This window comes from Oncorhynchus kisutch, linkage group LG3, assembly GCF_002021735.2.
Source record: "Oncorhynchus kisutch isolate 150728-3 linkage group LG3, Okis_V2, whole genome shotgun sequence".
In the NCBI taxonomy this organism is placed as follows: Eukaryota; Metazoa; Chordata; class Actinopteri; order Salmoniformes; family Salmonidae; genus Oncorhynchus; species Oncorhynchus kisutch.
The window spans coordinates 54346624-54367170 of record NC_034176.2 but is presented as its reverse complement, the minus strand read 5'-3'; the positions used below and the strand labels follow the sequence as shown (position 1 = coordinate 54367170).

The window sequence follows — 20547 nt, the reverse complement described above, 5'->3', positions numbered from 1 at the left end:
GTGATGAGGGGTGGACGTTTGACTGCGGCTCCGTAGCGGATACAGGCAATGAGGCAGTGATCGCTGAGATCCTGGTTGAAGACAGCGGAGGTGTATTTGGAGGGCCAGTTGGTCAGGATGACGTCTATGAGGGTGCCCTTGTTTACAGAGTTAGGGTTGTACCTGGTGGGTTCCTTGATGATTTGTGTGAGATTGAGGGCATCTAGCTTAGATTGTAGGACTGGCGGGGTGTTAAGCATATCCCAGTTTAGGTCACCTAACAGAACAAACTCTGAAGCTAGATGGGGGGCGATCAATTCACAAATGGTGTCCAGGGCACAGCTGGGAGCTGAGGGGGGTCGGTAGCAGGCGGCAACCGTGAGAGACTTATTTCTGGAGAGAGTAATTTTCAAAATTAGTAGTTCGAACTGTTTGGGTATGGACCTGGAAAGTATGACATTACTTTGCAGGCCATCTCTGCAGTAAACTGCAACTCCTCCCCCTTTGGCAGTTCTATCTTGACGGAAGATGTTATAGTTGGGTATGGAAATCTCTGAATTTTTGGTGGCCTTCCTGAGCCAGGATTCAGACACAGCAAGGACATCAGGGTTAGCAGAGTGTGCTAAAGCAGTGAGTAAGACAAACTTAGGGAGGAGGCTTCTGATGTTGACATGCATGAAACCAAGGCTTTTTCGAACACAGAAGTCAACAAATGAGGGTGCCTGGGGACATGCAGGGCCTGGGTTTACCTCCACATCACCCGCGGAACAGAGAAGGAGTAGTATGAGGGTGCGGCTAAAGGCTATCAAAACTGGTCGCCTAGAGCGTTGGGGACAGAGAATAAGAGGAGCAGGTTTCTGGGCATGGTAGAATATATTCAGGGCATAATGCGCAGACAGGGGTATGGTGGGGTGCGGGTACAGCGGAGGTAAGCCCAGGCACTGGGTGATGATGAGAGAGGTTGTATCTCTGGACATGCTGGTAGTAATGGGTGAGGTCACCGCATGTGTGGGAGGTGGGACAAAGGAGTTATCAGGGGTATGAAGAGTGGAACTAGGGGCTCCATTGTGAACTAAAACAATGATAACTAACCTGAACAACAGTATACAAGGCATATTGACATTTGAGAGAGACATACAGCGAGGCATACAGTAATCACAGGTGTTGAATTGGGAAAGCTAGCTAAAACAGTAGGTGAGACAACAGCTAATCAGCTAGCACAACAACAGCAGGTAAAATGGCGTAGACTAGGCAACGGGGCCAACAGATAAAACAAACAAGCAGAATGGAGTACCGTGATTTATGGACAGTCCAGCGTGCATCAGCTATGTAGCCAAGAGATCAGTGTCCAGGGGGCAGCGGTGGATGGGGAAGGGAAGCTGGACTGGCGAGTGTTATCCAGGTTAAAAAAACGAACAATGACTAAATAGCTTGTAGCTAGTTAGCTGGTTAGCTTCTGGAGGTTCTTGAGTGTGTTCTAAAAATAAATAAAAAATAATAGCGATTCCGTATCACATTGGGTGAGGCAGGTTTCCGGAAGGTATAAACAAATTAAAAGTCAAAAGAGATAGAAAGTAAATATGGGTCCGGTGGGCGTTTGGGACGCGGCGATTCAGGCGGTTAGCAGGCCTGTGCTAACAAGCTAACAGTTTGTAGGCCCGGGCTAGACAAGGTAGCAGTTAGCGGACCGGAGCTGGACAAGCTAGCAGTTAGCAGGCCGAATTAGCAAGCAGGGAGATAGCGAGGGCTAGAGAGTTAGCCTTTGGGGGACGTCGCGATGGGGTGAGTCTGTTTATTCCTCTTCATGCGGTGACATCGATAGACCGGTCGTGGGCCCGGGTATTGTAGCTCAGGAGTATGCTACGGTGGTAGCGCAGGCCGGGCTAGCTTCAAGCTAAGTGGGTGGAAACGCTAGCCAGGGGTAATCATCCAGGGTTGCGGTTTAGCTAGATAGCTAGTTGTGAAGATCCAGCGTATTTGGAAGCTTAGGTTTAGCTAAATGTTTTTAAAGGGATAGCTATGTAAAAAACGAAAAATATGTAAAAAACGAAAAATAAACAAAATATAAACAAAATATACAGGGACACGACACGACAGGACGACTTACTGCTACGCCATCTTGGATTCTTAGCTACAGGGTTGGAGAGCCCTGGTCTAAAGAAATGATGTCAAATGAGGTTTTACGGTTCTCTCTCTCCCACCTGAAAGCATCTCATGTATCGTGGGTTCCCTGCATTCAGTCTAAGACTCATGCATCAGTGCTTTTGGCTCCTGACTGAATAGAGCTGTGTTGAATCAAGCAATGAGAGCAGCAACTCACCCGTGTGTGTGTGTGTGTGTGTGTGTGTGTGTGTGTGTGTGTGTGTGTGTGTGTGTGTGTGTGTGTGTGTGTGTGTGTGTGTCTGTACAGGCGTGTGTGTGTGTATAGACACCAATACTTTGGTGCATGGGTCTCTATTGTGCACTTTTATAGTCTACAATCTCCACTATACTGGACCAGGGGGTAGAGAGGTAGAGAGAGAATAAGAAACAGTGAACCTAGTGACACCAAAACCAGGTTTGTAAATGCCCTCTGGATAAAGTGTACGTGGTCTCATTAAGAATCCAGACGATCCTCACACGCTCCCACCAAATATTATTATACAGGCCCTCCAGTGCCACTGTTTTATCCTCTGTTGTGTCCTTTCTCTTGCTCTCTCTTTTCGCTCCTCTCTTCTCGATTCCCTTCTTCCCTCCGGGGTTTAAAAAAAAATAATAATAATTACAGGGTCTTTATAATCAAGAAACACGAGGACGTGCAGGAAACCATGTGTGTGTGTGGGTGTGTGTGGTGTGTGTGTGTGTGTGTGTGTGTGTATACCCATGGGATTGGATTACTGTGTGTGTCTATGTGTTCATATTAGTTTATGTGTGTGTGTGTTCATATGTTTTCCTGGCATAGTTCCTTTAGTGTTATCAAATGTGGACTGGGACATAAACAGTATACTTGAACACTTTGTTTAAGTTGCCCTATGTGGAGACGACCACACTTACACGCTATGTCACTTGACCTAGAAATGTAGTTATTGTGTAACCCCCCCCACACACACACACACACACACACACACACACACACACACACACACACACAGGATAAGTCAGTGATTTCATAGATCGCCCGGATTCAAGTAGAACTTCTTTGAATGGAACTTTCAGGACAGTTTGCCTACCATTACATAGGCGGGCCACCACCTTATTTCTTTAGGCCTTTTGCCCCCCACCCGGAAAATAATCTAGGGAAAACCCATCTCATGCGTAGACCTACTTCCTGGTCTCTTCTATGACATCATAGCCTAATCCTTCTCTATCTGATCATATCCTTCTAGTCTGTAGACAGGAAACCACAGAATTAAATAGAACCCTATTATATGCAGGAAACGGCATTGTGTCTGGACTTTGATGTTAAGATCAGAGACTGAGTTGTTAACCAATAGGATAATACCACTCCCATCATAACCCTGTACTGTACTCTGTGAAGGCTAGACACGTGCACACACACACACACTAACACATACACAAACACACACACACATACACTAACACATACACATGCACACACACACACTAACACATCCACACACTAACACACACATACACACTAACAGACACACACACACACAGTGTACCGCTGTGTGTGGTAGCGTTATCTTTATAGGGCTGTTATTAGGACTTTCACCACCATGGCGGCTGGTCGAGTCAGGACAAGTGAGAGGGGGTGGATAATGGTAGGGTGACTGGTGGATGGAGCGAGGTGGGTGGTGGAAGATGGGATTTGCATCTTAGGGAGATTGTCGGGGCTCAAACGTATTATGGTGTGCAGTAGTTTTTTCTACATTGAGATATCTTTCGTATTTTTCCTTCTTTTGGTCACAAACATGTGGGTAAGTGTGAGTGAGTCTGACGTGTGTGTGTGTGTGTGTTATCACCTGATGTAGTGTGGGTTGTTATGCACTGTACAGTTCTGAGGCCTCATCCCTCTATGTCCTGTGGCTTTGTCTCTGCAGTTCACGGCTCCTCCCTGTCTCTGGTCTCCAGTACCTCCTCTATCTACTCTACGGTGGGTACAAATGGTTTATATGTTTTATTTGATTCAAGTTTTTCATCTATTTAACATAACTCCTAATGCTCTAATGGTAGAGCCCCCACTGCTCCACCAGTTTACTACTTTACTGTATATGTAGCTATATGTTTATTCATGTTTATTAGTATGTACTGTATAATATTTATTCGTGAGTTGTAGTAGTCGATGTTCAATACTATAATAATACCACATATAAAGACCCCACTCCGAAATAACCAGGCCAGGTGGTCTGCTGCATTTATGTTGATGTTGGGAAAGATCACCTTTATATGAGACATGATAGAGTTTCTGCTTGACACTGATCTAATGTCAGTTAAGTGTTTCTCTTCCTATGGTTAACGTTAGGATTTGGCTGTGGTAAGCTGATCCTAGATCTGTGCCTAGGAGCTACTTTTATCCTTCACCTGAGACCGAGGGGTGGCTGCTCTTACTCAGATCCGGGCCAGTCACGCCCACACACAGCCCAGCCAATCAGTAAAGGGTTTTTCTATTAGGGTGAGCCACTCCACCTACCCGTTGACAGGTACACTCCCCGAAAGCAGGTGTAGAGGCGGGTCTGTGTGGAGAAAGAGAAAGGAAAAGAGAGTGACTGAGCTCTCAGACAAGGTGGAACTACAGAGCAGGTCTGTGGCAGATAACTCAGGAGAGAGAGGAGTCACAGAAGCTGTCAAGATGATGGCCACTTTATCCATGACAGGAACGGTCACCGCTTGGGACATACGCACGGTAGGGATGGGATGGAGGAAGAGGAGAGGAGGATATTCCAGATTCAGACAGATTGGGGATTTGTTCCACCACCATTTTGAGATTATTTGTTGTCGTGAAGATAATGACGATTCAGTGAAAAGGATGATGATTCTATAGCAATTGTAGCTCCGTCATGTGTTTATTGATCGACTGCTATTGACTTTGGGAACAGCGCAAGAAATCTCTTCTCCTGTCAGTTTTGTTTTGTCCTGGATGAATACGAGAGACAGGTCTGTTTGTGTGTCTCAGATTGTTTGGCTATGCCCTCAATAGTATGCGTCAACCTCTAACCTTAACCATTAGGATGGAAATGCAAAACTGAACTTAGATCAGTGTCTAGGAGGCAACTGTGAATGACAGCTTTGTTTCTGTGTGTGTAGACGCTGTGTTGACAGGTTGTACTTTGTTACCACCCCCCCCCCACACTTCTTCTGGAGCGCGAGAGTGAAACAAAGTACACACACACACACACACACACACACACACACACACACAGCTTTGTTTTTGTGAAATTTCTCGACTTTTTGGGGAGAAACATTTATTTTCAATTAAAAACATCATGTTTTCCCTAACTCCTAAACCTAACCCTTAATCTAACCTTAACCCCTAACTCCTAACCTTAACCACTAAACCTAACCCGTAAGCCTAAAATAACTTTTTAACAAATTAAGGACATGAAAAATATGTGTTCTTGTTGTCCTGCCTTGTCAGAGCATTCTGGCATCCTGATAAAGTAGGAAGACATGTACACACACACACACACACACACACCATTATTAGCTCTAACAAGCAAACACGTTACAGCGCCAGACAGACAGGCGGGACCAGGGGGGAAAAAAACATTATTAATTGCAGTTTGTTATGTCACAATAACACGGCCACTACTTAGTTTTTTTTATTTGGGTTGACATCAGGGCTTGCCTAGCAACCGCCCACACACTGCACAGCAAATCACAGGTAGACGATACAGAGATGTGTAGGAGTAGAATAGGGTAGAATGGTATTCTGGTTTGAAAAATGTACTGACTGGCTCTCTGTGTTGAGACTTTTACCTGTACATGTAAAGAGGGGGATTGTGTGAAATACTGTTTGTGATGGGTTGGTCTGTGTGTACGGGGTTTACGTGCATGTATGCTTGTGCCATTGTGTGTGTATACAGTTTACACTGTGTGTGGGCATGAGGCCAATAATGTCTACTTGTGTGTATGTGGTTTTCCAAGCTCTCCTGTGTTACCATTGTTCAGAGTGGAGTGCAGGGAGACAACACCTCTCAGCAGACACACACACACACACACATACTCTAAACACCTCCCAGGAGCATAGATCTCTGCTCTCCAGACCCATTACACCAGACATCTCTAATCACCATGTCTCTGTAACTTATAAATCATCAGGGGGTTTGAGCTAGATAAAATATACAGAGCCTGAAGACAGTGTTCTGGAGCCATGCTGGGCTGGTGTAGTCTGCTAGCCCCAGGTGCTGTAGAATTATAGTAACTATCACACCTCCCTCTTCCCTCCCTTTCAGGCCTGGCTGGAATAATGCTGCTTTCTTTCTGTCAATCGATATAGCTCATGTAATCATTCTCTCATTTTGTTTTCACAGACCGAAGAGAAATCCCAGTCAGAGGTAAGAGTTGAACTCCCTTTCACCTTCTTTGTAAAGAAATGCACTCTTTCCCCCTTTCTTCGTTCTCTCTTACTTGTTGCTTTCTCTCTCTTTCCCTCTCTCTTTCTCTCTCTTTCCTTCCTTCTCTCTCTTTCTCTTTCCCTCTCTCTTTCCCTCCCTCTCTTTCCCTCCCTCTCTTTCCCTCCCTCTCTTTCTCTCTCTCTCTTTCCCTCCCTCTCTTTCTCTCTCTCTCTCTCTCTCTCTCTCTCTCTCTCTCTCTCTCTCTCTCTCTCTCTCTCTCTCTCTCTCTCTCTCTCTCTCTCTCTCTCTCTCTTTCCCTTTCTCTCTCTCTCTCTCTCTTTCCCTTTCTCTCTCTCTCTCTCTCTCTCTCTCTTTCCCTTTCTCTCTCTCTCTCTCTCTTTCCCTTTCTCTCTCTCTCTCTCTCTTTCCCTTTCTCTCTCTCTCTCTCTCTTTCCCTTTCTCTCTCTCTCCCTCTCTTATTCTTGTCTCTGTATTCATATGACATGCTGGAACATGGGGGCGTATTCAATATTGTATCTAGTTACACATGTCTGTGTTGTGGGTGACCATGTGACAACAAGCTCTTGTTCCGGACACCTGTGTGCTCCTTTATGAAGCCATGACACGGTGCTTCCTTTCCCTAACCTCTTTCTATCAGAGGGTCGATTTTTCCCTTGTATTGTCACACCTACAAAACCTTCTCAACCTGTTGTGTGTTTTTTGGTGGTGGTGTGTTTGGGTGATGTGTTTTGATGTTTAATGTGTGTGTGTTTTATTTTTAGATCCGTAAGCTGCGTAGAGAGCTAGATGCCTCCCAGGAAAAAGTCTCGGCCCTGACGACCCAGCTGAGTGCTAATGTAAGTACAACAGGAGGGAGATCTAGATCCTCACACAGATGTGGAAACACACGGCTACACAAACACACAGAAACTAATGTGTAAACACCAAGGCTGTTGCGGTGACTTCCTCACATGGAAAAACGACTTAGAAACGCACAAAAGCACACCTTTGACGGAAAAAAATATGAAAGTGACGTCTCTACTTGCAGCTGCTGCTAGCGAGGAAAATGGTCGGCGAAGAACAGCCTGACGCAGTTCGAAATGAGATTCGCAAAATGAACAAAAAATCTTGGAAGAGAAAAGGGGGGCGAAAAAACAAAGTGTATACTCTTGACAACCAAGTTACAAACAGAGAAGAGAGGATATCAACCTTGGAGGACAAGAACACCTGTCTAAACGACACTGTTGAAATAATGGGGACTGTGATCGAAAAGACTTCAATAACAGGAAAATTACTGTCGGAGAAAAACACTTTCGGATCAGATGGGTTCCCGGAAATCCACATAAATACGGAGGATTGTGTGAAAGACGTTTTACGCAACATATTTGATAACACACCGGAGGATGTTAACAACATGACTATGGAGAGAAATCAGACACCAATGACACTGCGCCCAGGACCAGCCCCACGCAATCCCCGGCCTATCCTGGTGAAATTCTTACGATACATCGACAGGGAGAACGTCTGGTTCAGAGCAAAAGAGCTCAGGACTTTTCACTCGAAAGGGACAAAGGTGGAGTTTTTCCCCTGACTTTTCCAAGATTCAGGACAAGAGAAATGTGTCCACGGAGGTGAGGTGCATGAAACGGGGACTGAAATACTCGTTGGCAATGTCCTGCCGTGTTCTGGGTTACTGCGAGAGGATCACTACGTCGTTTCACAGACCCAAAGGAGACACAGAAGTGTGTCCGTCGACGTCAACGAGGCCGAACGAATTGAGTAGCGTGGTAGGCTATGTAAGATCCGCATGCAGGCGGTGGTTCATCACGGATGGACGACCGTTTTTCTTTAAGGTGATAGGAGAATTTCCTATGTTGTGAGTAACAGTCTCATTGAGTGTTTATGCTGCGAATGCTGCCTATAATTTATCTTTCGGGTTTACAGTTGATATCATTATATTACTAGATTAAGAAGATTATATTCCAAGCATATCATTCTGTTTTATGGTTATAGTGGGGATAAACATATCAATTATTTAACGTTTTCACTCTTATAACAACAACAGTGGGTCAATATAGAGTGGGGGGGAAAGTATTTAGTCAGCCACCAATTGTGCAAGTTCTCCCACTTAAAAACATGAGAGAGGCCTGTAATTTTCATCAAAGGTACACTTCAACTATGACAGACAAAATGAGAAAAAAAATCCAGAAAAATCACATTGTAGGATTTTTAATGAATTTATTTGCAAATTATGGTGGAAAATAAGTATTTGGTCACCTACAAACAAGCAAGATTTCTGGCTCTCACAGACCTGTAACTTCTTCTTTAACCTGTTGTGACGAGCAATCCCGTATCCGGGAGCGTAATTATAGCCTCAAGCTCATTACCATAACGCAACGTTAACTATTCATGAAAATCGCAAATTAAATGAAATAAATATATTGGCTCACAAGCTTAGCCTTTTGTTAACAACACTGTCATCTCAGATTTTCAAAAAATGCTTTTCAACCATAGCTACACAAGCATTTGTGTAAGAGTATTGATAGCTAGCATAGCATTAAGCCTAGCATTCAGCAGGCAACATTTTCACAAAAACAAGAAAAGCATTCAAATAAAATCATTTACCTTTGAAGAACTTCGGATGTTTTCAATGAGGAGACTCTCAGTTAGATAGCAAATGTTCAGTTTTTCCAAAAATATTATTTGTGTAGGAGAAATCGCTCCGTTTTGTTCATCACGTTTGGCTGAGGAACTCAATAACTCCATAATATCGACAGGATCATGGCAAACGTTGTTTAGAATCAATCCTCAAGGTGTTTTTCACATATCTATTCGATGATAAGTCACTCGTGGCAGTTTGGTTTGTCCTCTGTTCAAAATGGAAAAATGAACGCACCTGGAGATTACGCAATAGTTTTGACGGAGGACACCGAGCGGACACCTGGTAAATGTAGTCTCTTATGGTAAATTTTCCAATGATATGCCTTCAAATACGTCACAATGCTGCAAACACCATGGGGAAACGACAGAAAGTGTAGGCTCTCTCCTTGCGCATTCACAGCCATATAAGGAGACATTGGAACACAGTGCCTCAAAAATCTGGCTCACTTCGTGTATGAAATGTCATCTTGGTTTCGCCTGTAGCATTAGTTCTGTGGCACTCACAGACAATATCTTTGCAGTTTTGGAAACGTCAGAGTGTTTTCTTTCCAAAGCTGTCAATTATATGCATAGTCGAGCATCTTTTCGTGACAAAATATCTTGTTTAAAATGGGAACGTTTTTCATCCAAAAATGAAATACTGCCCCCAGAGGTTCAAGAGGTTAAGAGGCTCCTCTGTCCTCCACTCGTTACCTGTATTAATGGCACCTGCTTGAACTTGTTATCAGTATAAAAGACTCCTGTCCACAACATCAAACAGTCACACTCCAAACTCCACTATGGCCAAGACCAAAGAGCTTTCAAAGGACACCAGAAACAAAAATTGTAGACCTGCACCAGGCTGGGAAGACTGAATCTGCAATAGGTAAGCAGCTTGGTTTGAAGAAATCAACTGTGGGAGCAATTATTAGGAAATGGAAGACATACAAGACCACTGATAATCTCCCTCGATCTGGGGCTCCACGCAAGATCTCACCCCGTGGGGTCAAAATGATCACAAGAACGGTGAGCAAAAATCCCAGAACCACACGGGGGGACCTAGTGAATGACCTGCAGAGAGCTGGGACCAAAGTAACAAAGCCTACCATCAGTAACACACTACGCCGCCAGGGACTCAAATCCTGCAGTGCCAGACGTGTCCCCCTGCTTAAGCCAGTACATGTCCAGGCCCGTCTGAAGTTTGCTAGAGAGCATTTGGATGATCCAGAAGAAGATTGGGAGAATTTCATATGGTCAGATGAAACCAAAATATAACTTTTTGGTAAAAACTCAACTCATTGTGTTTGGAGGACAAAGAATGCTGAGTTGCATCCAAAGGACACCATACCTACTGTGACGCATGGGGGTGGAAACATCATGCTTTGGGGCTGTTTTTCTGCAAAGGGACCAGGACGACTGATCCGTGTAAAGGAAAGAATGAATGGGGCCATGTATCGTGAGATTTTGAGTGAAAACCTCCTTCCATCAGCAAGGGCATTGAAGATAAAACGTGGCTGGGTCTTTCAGCATGACAATGATCCCAAAAACACCGCCCGGGCAACGAAGGAGTGGCTTCGTAAGAAGCATTTCAAGGTCTTGGAGTGGCCTAGCCAGTCTCCAGATCTCAACCCCCATAGAAAATCTTTGGAGGGAGTTGAAAGTCTGTGTTGCCCAGCAACAGCCCCAAAACATCACTGCTCTAGAGGAGATCTGCATGGAGGAATGGGCCAAAATACCAGCAACAGTGTGTGAAAACCTTGTGAAGACTTACAGAAAACGTTTGACCTCTGTCATTGCCAACAAAGGGCATATAACAAAGTATTGAGAAAGTTTGGTTATTGACCAAATACTTATTTTCCTCCATAATTTGCAAATAAATTCATAAAAAATCCTACAATGTGATTTTCTGGATTTTTTTTCTCATTTTGCCTCTCATAGTTGAAGTGTACCTATGATGAAAATGACAGGCCTCTCTCATCTTTTTAAGTGGGAGAACTTGCACAATTGGTGGCTGACTAAATACTTTTTTGCCTCACTGTAGGCCACAACAGGTGTGTTCGTGCCTCCCTGAATGTTCAGTGGTGTACATACGTTTTTATTGACCAGCGTGTAGTGCAGGGGTTAACTACACAGAGCATCCTAGACAGGGGAGATTAAACGTTCTTAGGTGATGAAGGTCTTCACACAGTGGTCTACAATTATAATTTTTTCCGGGGGGGGGGGGGGGGGGGAGTGATGTCATGTTTGGGTTTCAGGCGAGGCCGTTGTGGCTGTGTTAACCCTCAGCACACGTTCAATGAGAGTTTTTCTCACACTGCTCAAAGCCGGTCTTGTCGTCTATGTTTAGCTGCAATATCTCAACTCGTGGTTGTTCAAGGTCTCCGGGTCTACTTTGTCTCTCCTTTTTATCACAATTGGGAGGAGTCTATCGTTACCCAGATACCACTTCTCTCTGTCTCCCCACTGTCTCGCCGTCCCTCTCATTCCCCTTCAACCCTCCATGCACTCTCTCACCCACCCAGACACTCTGTCTTAGTTCTTAGACACGGGAGAGAATAGACACGGTTCGTGTGTCGGGGGAGAAGAGGTACTAAACAGCCACAGAGTCAGTGCTGTAGCTTTAGCATCCAACCTCCCTGGCCATGGCGTCCAGCAGACCATACCCCAGAGCGGGCACAGAGGGCATCTGGCTCCCCCTGAACCACTACCCTTCCAGGAGGAGAAGCCATCCGGCACCGCCACTCAGAGGGGACCTGGGAGACCCTGTCGACCAAAGCTCTGGTGTGGACACATCTATTAGAGAGGTGTGAGAGGATTTAAGCCGGATTTAGAGGATTTCTGGCGCCGCTTTTTGAAAACATTTTGAAGTTGTGCGACTGACAGAGTTGGTTATTATGATATGTAGCATTTGCTGTTTTTCATAGTTTTGACTTCTAGTCTTTAACTGGAATGTGGGCGAATCAGTGCACCGAATAAGCTGTTGGTTTTGAGATGTTGTAACTGTTGTTATTCGGTAACTTGGCTTTGGATTCCTGGCAGTTGCTTTTGTCTTATCGGCTACTAGCTCTGTCCTTGAAGCAGGTCATCTAGGAATGCAGCTACTGTTGCGCTCATCACTCTCATGCTTTGACAGCAAGCGCTTCTGAAGGATCTTTGGCCATCCAATCTAAGTTGAACTATAATATGACCTCTTTGAACCTGTGAGTAGAATTATAAACTGGGTGGGTCGAGCCCTGAATGCTGATTGGCTGACAGCCGTGATTTATCAGACTGTATACCACGGGTATGACAAAACATGCTCTAATTACGTTGGTAGCCAGTTTATAATAGCAATAAGGCACCTCAGAGGTTTGTGATATATGATCCATATTAACCACGGCTGTGTTCAGCCTAAGAACAGCCCTTAGCTGTGGTATATTGGCCATATACCACACCTCTTCTGGCCTTATTGCTTAAGTATAGTTTGACTTATTCTAACCAGTGTTATTTCCCTGTGCAGGCTCACCTGGTGGCAGCATTTGAACAGAGCCTGGGTAACATGACCATCAGACTGAAGAGTCTCACTATGACCGCTGAGCACAAGGTGAGGCATGTCATTGCAGAGCATGACATCATTTAAGGCAGAATTGAATTATGTTCATCTCGGCCAAAGGAAAACCCCTTTTAGACACATGACTGTTAGTTGCATGTTGTTGTAATGTTCTAAATGTGTTTTCCCCTGCAGGACTGTGAGCTGAACGAGCTGAGGAAGAACATTGAGCTGCTGAAGAAACAGAACAACGTGGCCCAGGCCGCCATCAACGGAGTCATCAACACACCTGAGTTCACCTGCAAACAGAACAGGACAGGTAAGGAGAACCTGAACCACAACCATAGCAATAACACCAACAACCTCTCACAGTACCTTAAAGGTACAGTAGATTCAGATAAATTATGTTTCCACGAGCAGCACCACAGATCCACTATATATACAAAGGTATGGGGACACCTCTTCAAATGAGTGGATTCGGCTATTTCAGCCACTCCCGTTTCTGACAGTTGTATAAAATCGAGCACATCGCCATGCAATCTCCATAGACAAACACTGTCAGTAGAATGGCCTGTACTGAAGAGCTCAGTGACTTTCAACGTGACACCGTCATAGGATGCCACTTTTCCCTAACCCTTTTCCATGGCCGAGCAGCCACACACAAGGCTAAGATCATCATGCGCAATGCCAAGCGTCGGCTGGAGTGGTGTAAAGCTCGCCGCCATTGGACTCTGGAGCAGTGGAAACGCGCTCTCTGGAGTGATGAATCACACTTCATCATCTGAAAGTCCGACGGGACGGATCTGGGTTTGGCGGATGCAGGGAGAACGCTACCTGCCCCAATGCATAGTACCAACTGTAAAGTTTGGTGGATGAGGAATAATGGTCTGGGGTTGTTTTTCGTGGTTCGGGCTAGGCCCCTTTGTAGCAACAATTTGGGGAAGGCCCTTTCCTGCTGTAGCATTACAATGCCCCCGTACACAAAGCTAGGTCCATACAGAAATGGTTTGTCGAGATCTGGCCTGCACAGAGCCCTGACATCAACCCCATCGAACACCTTTGGGATGAATTGGAACACTAACTGCGAGCCAGGCCTAACATCAGTGCCTGACCTCACTAAGGCTCGTGGCTGAATCGAAGCAAGTCCCCGCAGCAATGTTCCAAAATCTAGTGGAAAGCCTTCCCAGAGGAATGTAGGCTGTTATAGCAGCAAAGGGTGGACCAACTCCATATTAATTTTCATGAATTTGGAATGAGATGTTTGACGAGCATGAGATGAGATGTTCCACATGCTTTTGGCCATGTTGTGTATTATGATGAGCGAAATGCAAGACTTCTACGGGACCAAGACAGCAGAGAAGTTAAGCCTCGCACTTCAAAGATCTTAGGTGTAGAGTAAATTTACCCACTATGCCAGGTGTAAACTACATTCAGCCGTGGGCTGATTTTATTTCTTGAGCGGATGGTCAGGTGGCCGGAACATAATTACAAATAATTTGTAGATTGCAAATTGACCGCAAGAAGCGAAAGCATATAATATTTGAGTAAAACATTTTTCAAACCTAGCTTACATTTGTATACGATCACAGATACAGTGCATTTGGAAAGTATTCAGACCCTTTGACTCTTTCCTTGTCAATCTACACACAGTACCCCATAATGACAAAGCAAAAACTGGTTTTTAGACATTTATGCAAAGTTATTACAAATAAAAAGCTGAAATATCACATTTACATACAATTCAGACCCTTTACTCAGTACTTTCTTGAAGCACCTTTTGCAGTCTTCTTGGGTATGACACTACAAGCTTGGCACACGTGTATTTGGGGAGTTTCTCCCATTCTTCTCTGCAGATTCTCTCAAGCTCTGTCAGGTCGATGGGGAGTGTCGCTGCACAGCTATGTTCAGGTCTCTCCAGAGATGTTCGATCGGATTCAAGACCAGGGTCTGGCTGGGCCACTCGAGGACATTCAGACACTTGTCCCGAAGCCAGTCCTACGTTGTCTTGGCTGTGTGCTTATGGTCGCTGTCCTGTTGCAAGGTGAACCCACTGCCCAGTCTGAGGTCCTGAGCACTCTGGAGCATGTTTTCATTAAGGATCTCTCTGTACTATGCTTTATTCATCATTTCTTTGATCCTGACTAGTCTCCCAGTCCCTGCTGCTGAAAAACATCCCCACAGCTTAATGCTGCAACCACCATGCTTCACCGTAGGGATAGTGCCAGGTTTCCTCCAGACATGACGCTTGGCATTCAGGCCAAAGAGTTCAATCTTGGTTTCATCAGATCAGAGAATCTTGTTTCTCATGGTCTGAGAGTACTTTAGGTGCCTTTTGGCAAACTCCAAGCGTGCTGTCATGTGCCTTTTACTGAGGAGTGGCTTCCGTCTGGCCACTCTACCATAAAGACCTGATTGGTGGAGTGCTGCAGAGATGGTTGCTCTTCTGGAAGGTTCTCCCATCTCCACAGAGGAACTCTGGAGCTCTGTCAGAGTGACTATCAGGTTCTTGGTCATCTCCCTGATTAAGGCCCTTCTCCCCCAATTGCTCAATTTGGCCGGGCGGCCAGCCTTTCCAAATCATGTCCAATCAATTAAATTCACAACTGGTGGACTCCAATCAAGTTGTTGAAACATCTCAAGGATGATCCATGTAAACAGGATGCACCTGAGCTCAACTTCGAGTCTCATAGCAATGGGTCTGAATACTTATGGAAATAAAGTATCCGTTTTTTTATTTTTAATACATTTGCAAAAATGTCTAAAAACCTGTTTCGCTTTGTCATTATGGGGTATTGTGTGTAGATTGAGGGGGAAAAATATTTATTTAATCCATTTTAGAATTAGGCTGTAACGTAATAAAATGTGGGAAAAGTAAAGGGGTCTGAATACTTTTCGAATGTGCTGTATCTGTCTACCATACATGGGAATACTTTAGAACAGATTTCCAAAATGAAAATCACTTGGAGATGATTTTCTGCTACTGTATTTTTACAGTCTTTTATGTCCCAAACTTGCTCAGAAAACTTGCGGGGCCAAATAAAATCACCCGCGCCCCACCAGTTGGGGAACCCTGCACTATGCTCTTTATTTTATGCATCTACATCATATCACTGGCTCTACCTTGAAGCTTACACCTGGCAAGGGAAAAGTGAACTTATAGACTTCCCCCAATGCTGTGATACTGTATTCTTTCCGAGTCTTTCAAACAAGTCTCTCTCTCTCTCTCTAAACCTCCTCCCTCTCCTTCCCTCTTTCTCAGGTTCTTTCTCAGGTGGTGGTGGTAGTAATGGCAGCTCCCTGCATCAGCAGCAGCAGCAGCAGCAGCCAGACCTACGGATGAGGAGACAGCACTCGTCAGACAGCGTCAGCAGCATTGCCAGTGCAACCAGCCACTCAAGTGTGGGATCCAACATGGACGCCGACGCTAAGAACAAAAAGAAGAACAAGAAGAACTGGGTATGTGCTTTCGTAGACATGCACACTCACACATGCACATTACTCACACACGCGCACACACACAGACACAGACACACACACGGGAACGGAGTATGATCGTGATCACTAACAAACAACACACACAAACATATCTTACTCCAAATGACATCTAACAACTTGTTTTTAGGTTGGTCTCTGTCTCACTTGTTTCGTCTCTCGATATATGTGTTTGTAAGTCACACTCTGGGGTCTCTTTCTCAGGCATCTTGCACAGGGGCCAAGGGGATTCCTTATAGACTCAGTTACTGTTAAAAAAAAGAGTGTACTGTATAGGGAATAGTGTGTAATTTGGTATGTTACCTAGATCTACAATTGTAGAGGTTTTGTGAAATAGAGAAACGCAGAACACTTTCAAATATTTTCAATTTCCTGTCGATACAGGAAGTTAACGCTGTTCCATTTCTTGTTGTGTTCTCTCTTGCTCCTTGTTGCTGACAGATCGTGTCTTGCACAGGAGGACAGTTTGAAGATGATGATGTATGCATCCTATTTGTGTTTAGGTTACTATAGATGCTTTTAGGCTGCGTGCCTTTTATGTTGATATCTGTAGGCAACAAAATAGTGATCAACCTGAAAGCTTTCGTGTCAAGTATTTGTATGTGTACCGCTTCAAAGATGCTAGATGGAAACAGCTACGCTTGAGACTCTAAATATACTATTAGACTCTGTTTCGTTGCCTAGAGCTGCTTTCATACCCAGTGTGTCACTGCTGTAGTGTCTGTAGCAAATCTATCTCCTAGTCGATCCTCCAGACTTGGGCTCAATTCCAATAACATTTCAGAAATTGTATTACATACCAATAGAGGAATTTGGTTTCCAACAGGATTTGAAATGGAATTGAGCCCCACTCTTATTTGCTTCATGGTATTGGCTGCTATTGAACCTGTCTAGACCCTAGTGATTTGTGTTCCTATCCTCTTTTCCCATAGATGCAATAACATTGAAGTGACCCTGTGTAAAGCTGGCTTTAGCTTTGAATTTCTATATTTGTAGCTCTATAGATTTATCATAGAATACTCCTGTCCCAATCCCAATCCACTTTGTGTAGACGGGTGTACTGTCTATATTAGAGGTCGACCGATTATGATTTTTTTAGCTCCGATACCGATTATTGGAGGACCAAAAAAGCCAATGCCGATCAATCGGCCGATTTTGTTTTGTATTTATTTGTAATAATGACAATTACAACAATACTGAACAAACACTTATTTTAACTTAATATAATACATCAATAAAATCAATTTAGCCTCATAAAATCATGAAACATGTTCAATTTGGTTTAAATAATGCAAAAACAAAGTGTTGGAGAAGAAAGTAAAAGTGCCATGTAAAAAAGATAACGTTCAAGTTCCTTGCTCAGAACATGAGAACATATGAAAGCTGGTGGTTCCTTTTAACATGAGTCTTCAATATTCCCAGGTAAGAAGTTTTAGGTTGTAGTTATTATAGGAATTATAGGACTATTTCTCTCTATACCATTTGTATTTCATATACCTTTGACTATTGGATGTTCTTATAGGCACTTTAGTACTGCCAGTGTAACAGTATACAGTGGGGAGAACAAGTATTTGATACACTGCCGATTTTGCAGGTTTTCCTACTTACAAAGCATGTAGAGGTCTGTAATTTTTATCATAGGTACACTTCAACTGTGAGAGACGGAATCTAAAATCCAGAAGAAAACAAAATCCAGAAATTAATTAATTAGTGTTTTATTGCATGACATAAGTATTTGATTACCTACCAACCAGTAAGAATTCCAGCTCTCACAGACCTGTTAGTTTTTCTTTAAGAAGCCCTCCTGTTCTCCACTCATTACCTGTATTAACCACACCAGTTTGAACTCGTTACCTGTATAAAAGACACCTGTCCACACACTCAATCAAACAGACTCCAACCTCTCCACAATGGCCAAGACCAGAGATCTGTGTAAGGACATCAGGGCTAAAATTATAGACCTGCACAAGGCTGGGATGGGCTACAGGACAATAGGCAAGCAGCTTGGTGAGAAGGCAACAATTGTTGAGGAAGGTGAGGGATCAGCCCAGAACTACACAGCAGGACCTGGTCAATGACCTGAAGAGAGCTGGGACCACAGTCTCAAAGAAAACCATTAGCAACACACTATGCTGTCATGGATTAAAATCCTGCAGCGCACGCAAGGTCCCCCTGCTCAAGCCAGCGCATGTCCAGGCCCGTCTGAAGTTTGCCAATGACCATCTGGATGATCCAGAGGAGGAATGGGAGAAGGTCATGTGGTCTGATGAGACAAAAATATAGCTTTTTGGTCTAAACTCCACTCGCCGTGTTTGGAGGAAGAAGAAGGATGAGTACAACCCCAAGAACACCATCCCAACCGTGAAGCATGGAGGTGGTAACATCATTCTTTGGGGATACTTTTCTGCAAAGGGGACAGGACGACTGCACCGTATTGAGGGGAGGATGGATGGGGCCATGTATCGCGAGATCTTGGCCAACAACCTCCTTCCCTCAGTAAGAGCATTGAAGATGGGTCGTGGCTGGGTCTTCCAGCATGACAACGACCCGAAACACACAGCCAGGGCAACTAAGGAGTGGCTCCGTAAGAAGCATCTCAATGTCCTCCGTAAGAAGCATCTCAAGGTCTTGGAGTTGCCTAGCCAGTCTCCAGACCTGAACCCAATAGAAAATCTTTGAAGGGAGCTGAAAGTCCATATTGCCCAGCGACAGCCCCGAAACCTGAAGGATCTGGAGAAGGTCTGTATGGAGGAGTGGGCCAAAATCCCTGCTGCAGTGTGTGCAAACCTGGTCAAGAACTACAGGGAAAGTATGAGCTCTGTAATTGCAAACAAAGGTTTCTGTACCAAATATTATGTTCTGCTTTTCTGATGTATCAAATACTTATGTCATGCAATAAAATGCAAATGAATTACTTAAAAATCATACAATGTGATTTTCTGGATTATTATTATTTTTTTGTCTCTCACAGTTGAAGTGTACCTATGATAAAAATGACAGACCTCTACATGCTCTGTAAGTAGGAAAACCTGCAAAATTGGCAGTGTATCAAATACTGTAGCTTCCGTCCCTCACATCTCTCCTCCCTGGGCTCGAACCAGGAACACGACGACAACAGCCACCCTCGAAGCCGCATTACCCATGCAGAGCAAGGGAAACAACCACAGGCTCAGAGCGAGTGACGTTTATAACGCTATTAGCGCGCGCTAACTAGCTAGCCATTTCGCATTGGTTACACCAGCCTCATCTCGGGAGTTGATAGGCTTGAAGTCATAAACAGCGCAATGCTTGACGCACAACAACGAGCTGTTGTCAAAATGCACGAAAGTGCTGTTTGAATGAATGTTTATGCGCCTGCTTCTGCCTACCACCGCTCAGTCAGATACTTAGATACTTGTATGCTCAGTCAGATTAAATGCAACTCAGGACACGCTAGATTATATCTAGTAATATCATCAACCATGTGTAGTTAACTAATGATTATGATTGATTGATTGTTTTTATAAGATAAGTTTAATGCTAGCTAGCAACTTACCTTGGCTTACTGCATTTGCGTAACAGGCAGTCTCCTTGTGGAGTGCACAAGGATGAGTTAACTGTAAGGTCGCAAAATTGGATCCCCCGACCTGACAAGGTGAAAATCTGTCGTTCTGCCCCTGAACGAGGCAGTTAACCCACCGTTCCTAGGCCGTCATTGAAAATAAGAATGTGTTCTTAACTGACTTGCCTAGTTAAATAAAGATTAAATAAAGGTGTAAAAAAAAAAACTGCAAAATCGGTGTCCAAAAATACCGATTTCCGATTGTTATGAAAACTTGAAATCGGCCCTAATTAATCGGCTATTCCGATTAATCGGTCGAACTCTAGTCCAAATGCAGTTTCAACAAGCATAAGTAACGTGACATGGTTAAGATCTAGTGATAATAAGCTATTCTCAGAGAGCCTATGGTTCTCACGTGCTTTTTGCACAGAAAATAGGCGGGTCCCCTGATAATTTGCTGATTAGATAAGCCATATGTGGTAGGGTGTCGTATGTAGGGTGTATGTGGGCTGTCTGTGAAGTATCATGGTAAGAAGGGTAGTGGACCGTACATGAGCCTCCTATTAGAAGGACATTAGTCTGCACCAGTGTGGGTTGAAGCAAATGGATTTGGTATCTTATGGTGCCGAACGGTTGTATTCCTATTCGAGTGCATACATTCTATTTTAATTGCCTTCCATTCTGTACCCTGTTCAGAGATTCTAATGGTACACGTTCTAGAAGTGTAGATTGCGCTGCCGATTCCTAAGATTGGACTTTTGACATTCCTTAGAGCATTTACCACAGTACACTTTCTGTAGCCTCCACTGAACGCTGGCTGTCCCTACCACTAACACGCTCACACACTCCCCACTGAACCTCTGCTGTTT

General features: G+C 44.2%; 1 protein-coding gene across 1 annotated transcript in view; it reads left to right on the top strand.

Annotated features, from left to right (window-relative positions):
- Positions 1–20547, top strand: part of LOC109884892 (neuron navigator 2) — a 136951-nt gene that overhangs the window by 107354 nt on the left and 9050 nt on the right. Inside the window, 6 exon segments of the mRNA XM_031808290.1 lie at positions 4023–4075; positions 6453–6476; positions 7259–7333; positions 12616–12699; positions 12841–12964; positions 15905–16101. Coding sequence (XP_031664150.1) covers positions 4023–4075; positions 6453–6476; positions 7259–7333; positions 12616–12699; positions 12841–12964; positions 15905–16101 — 557 coding nt within the window.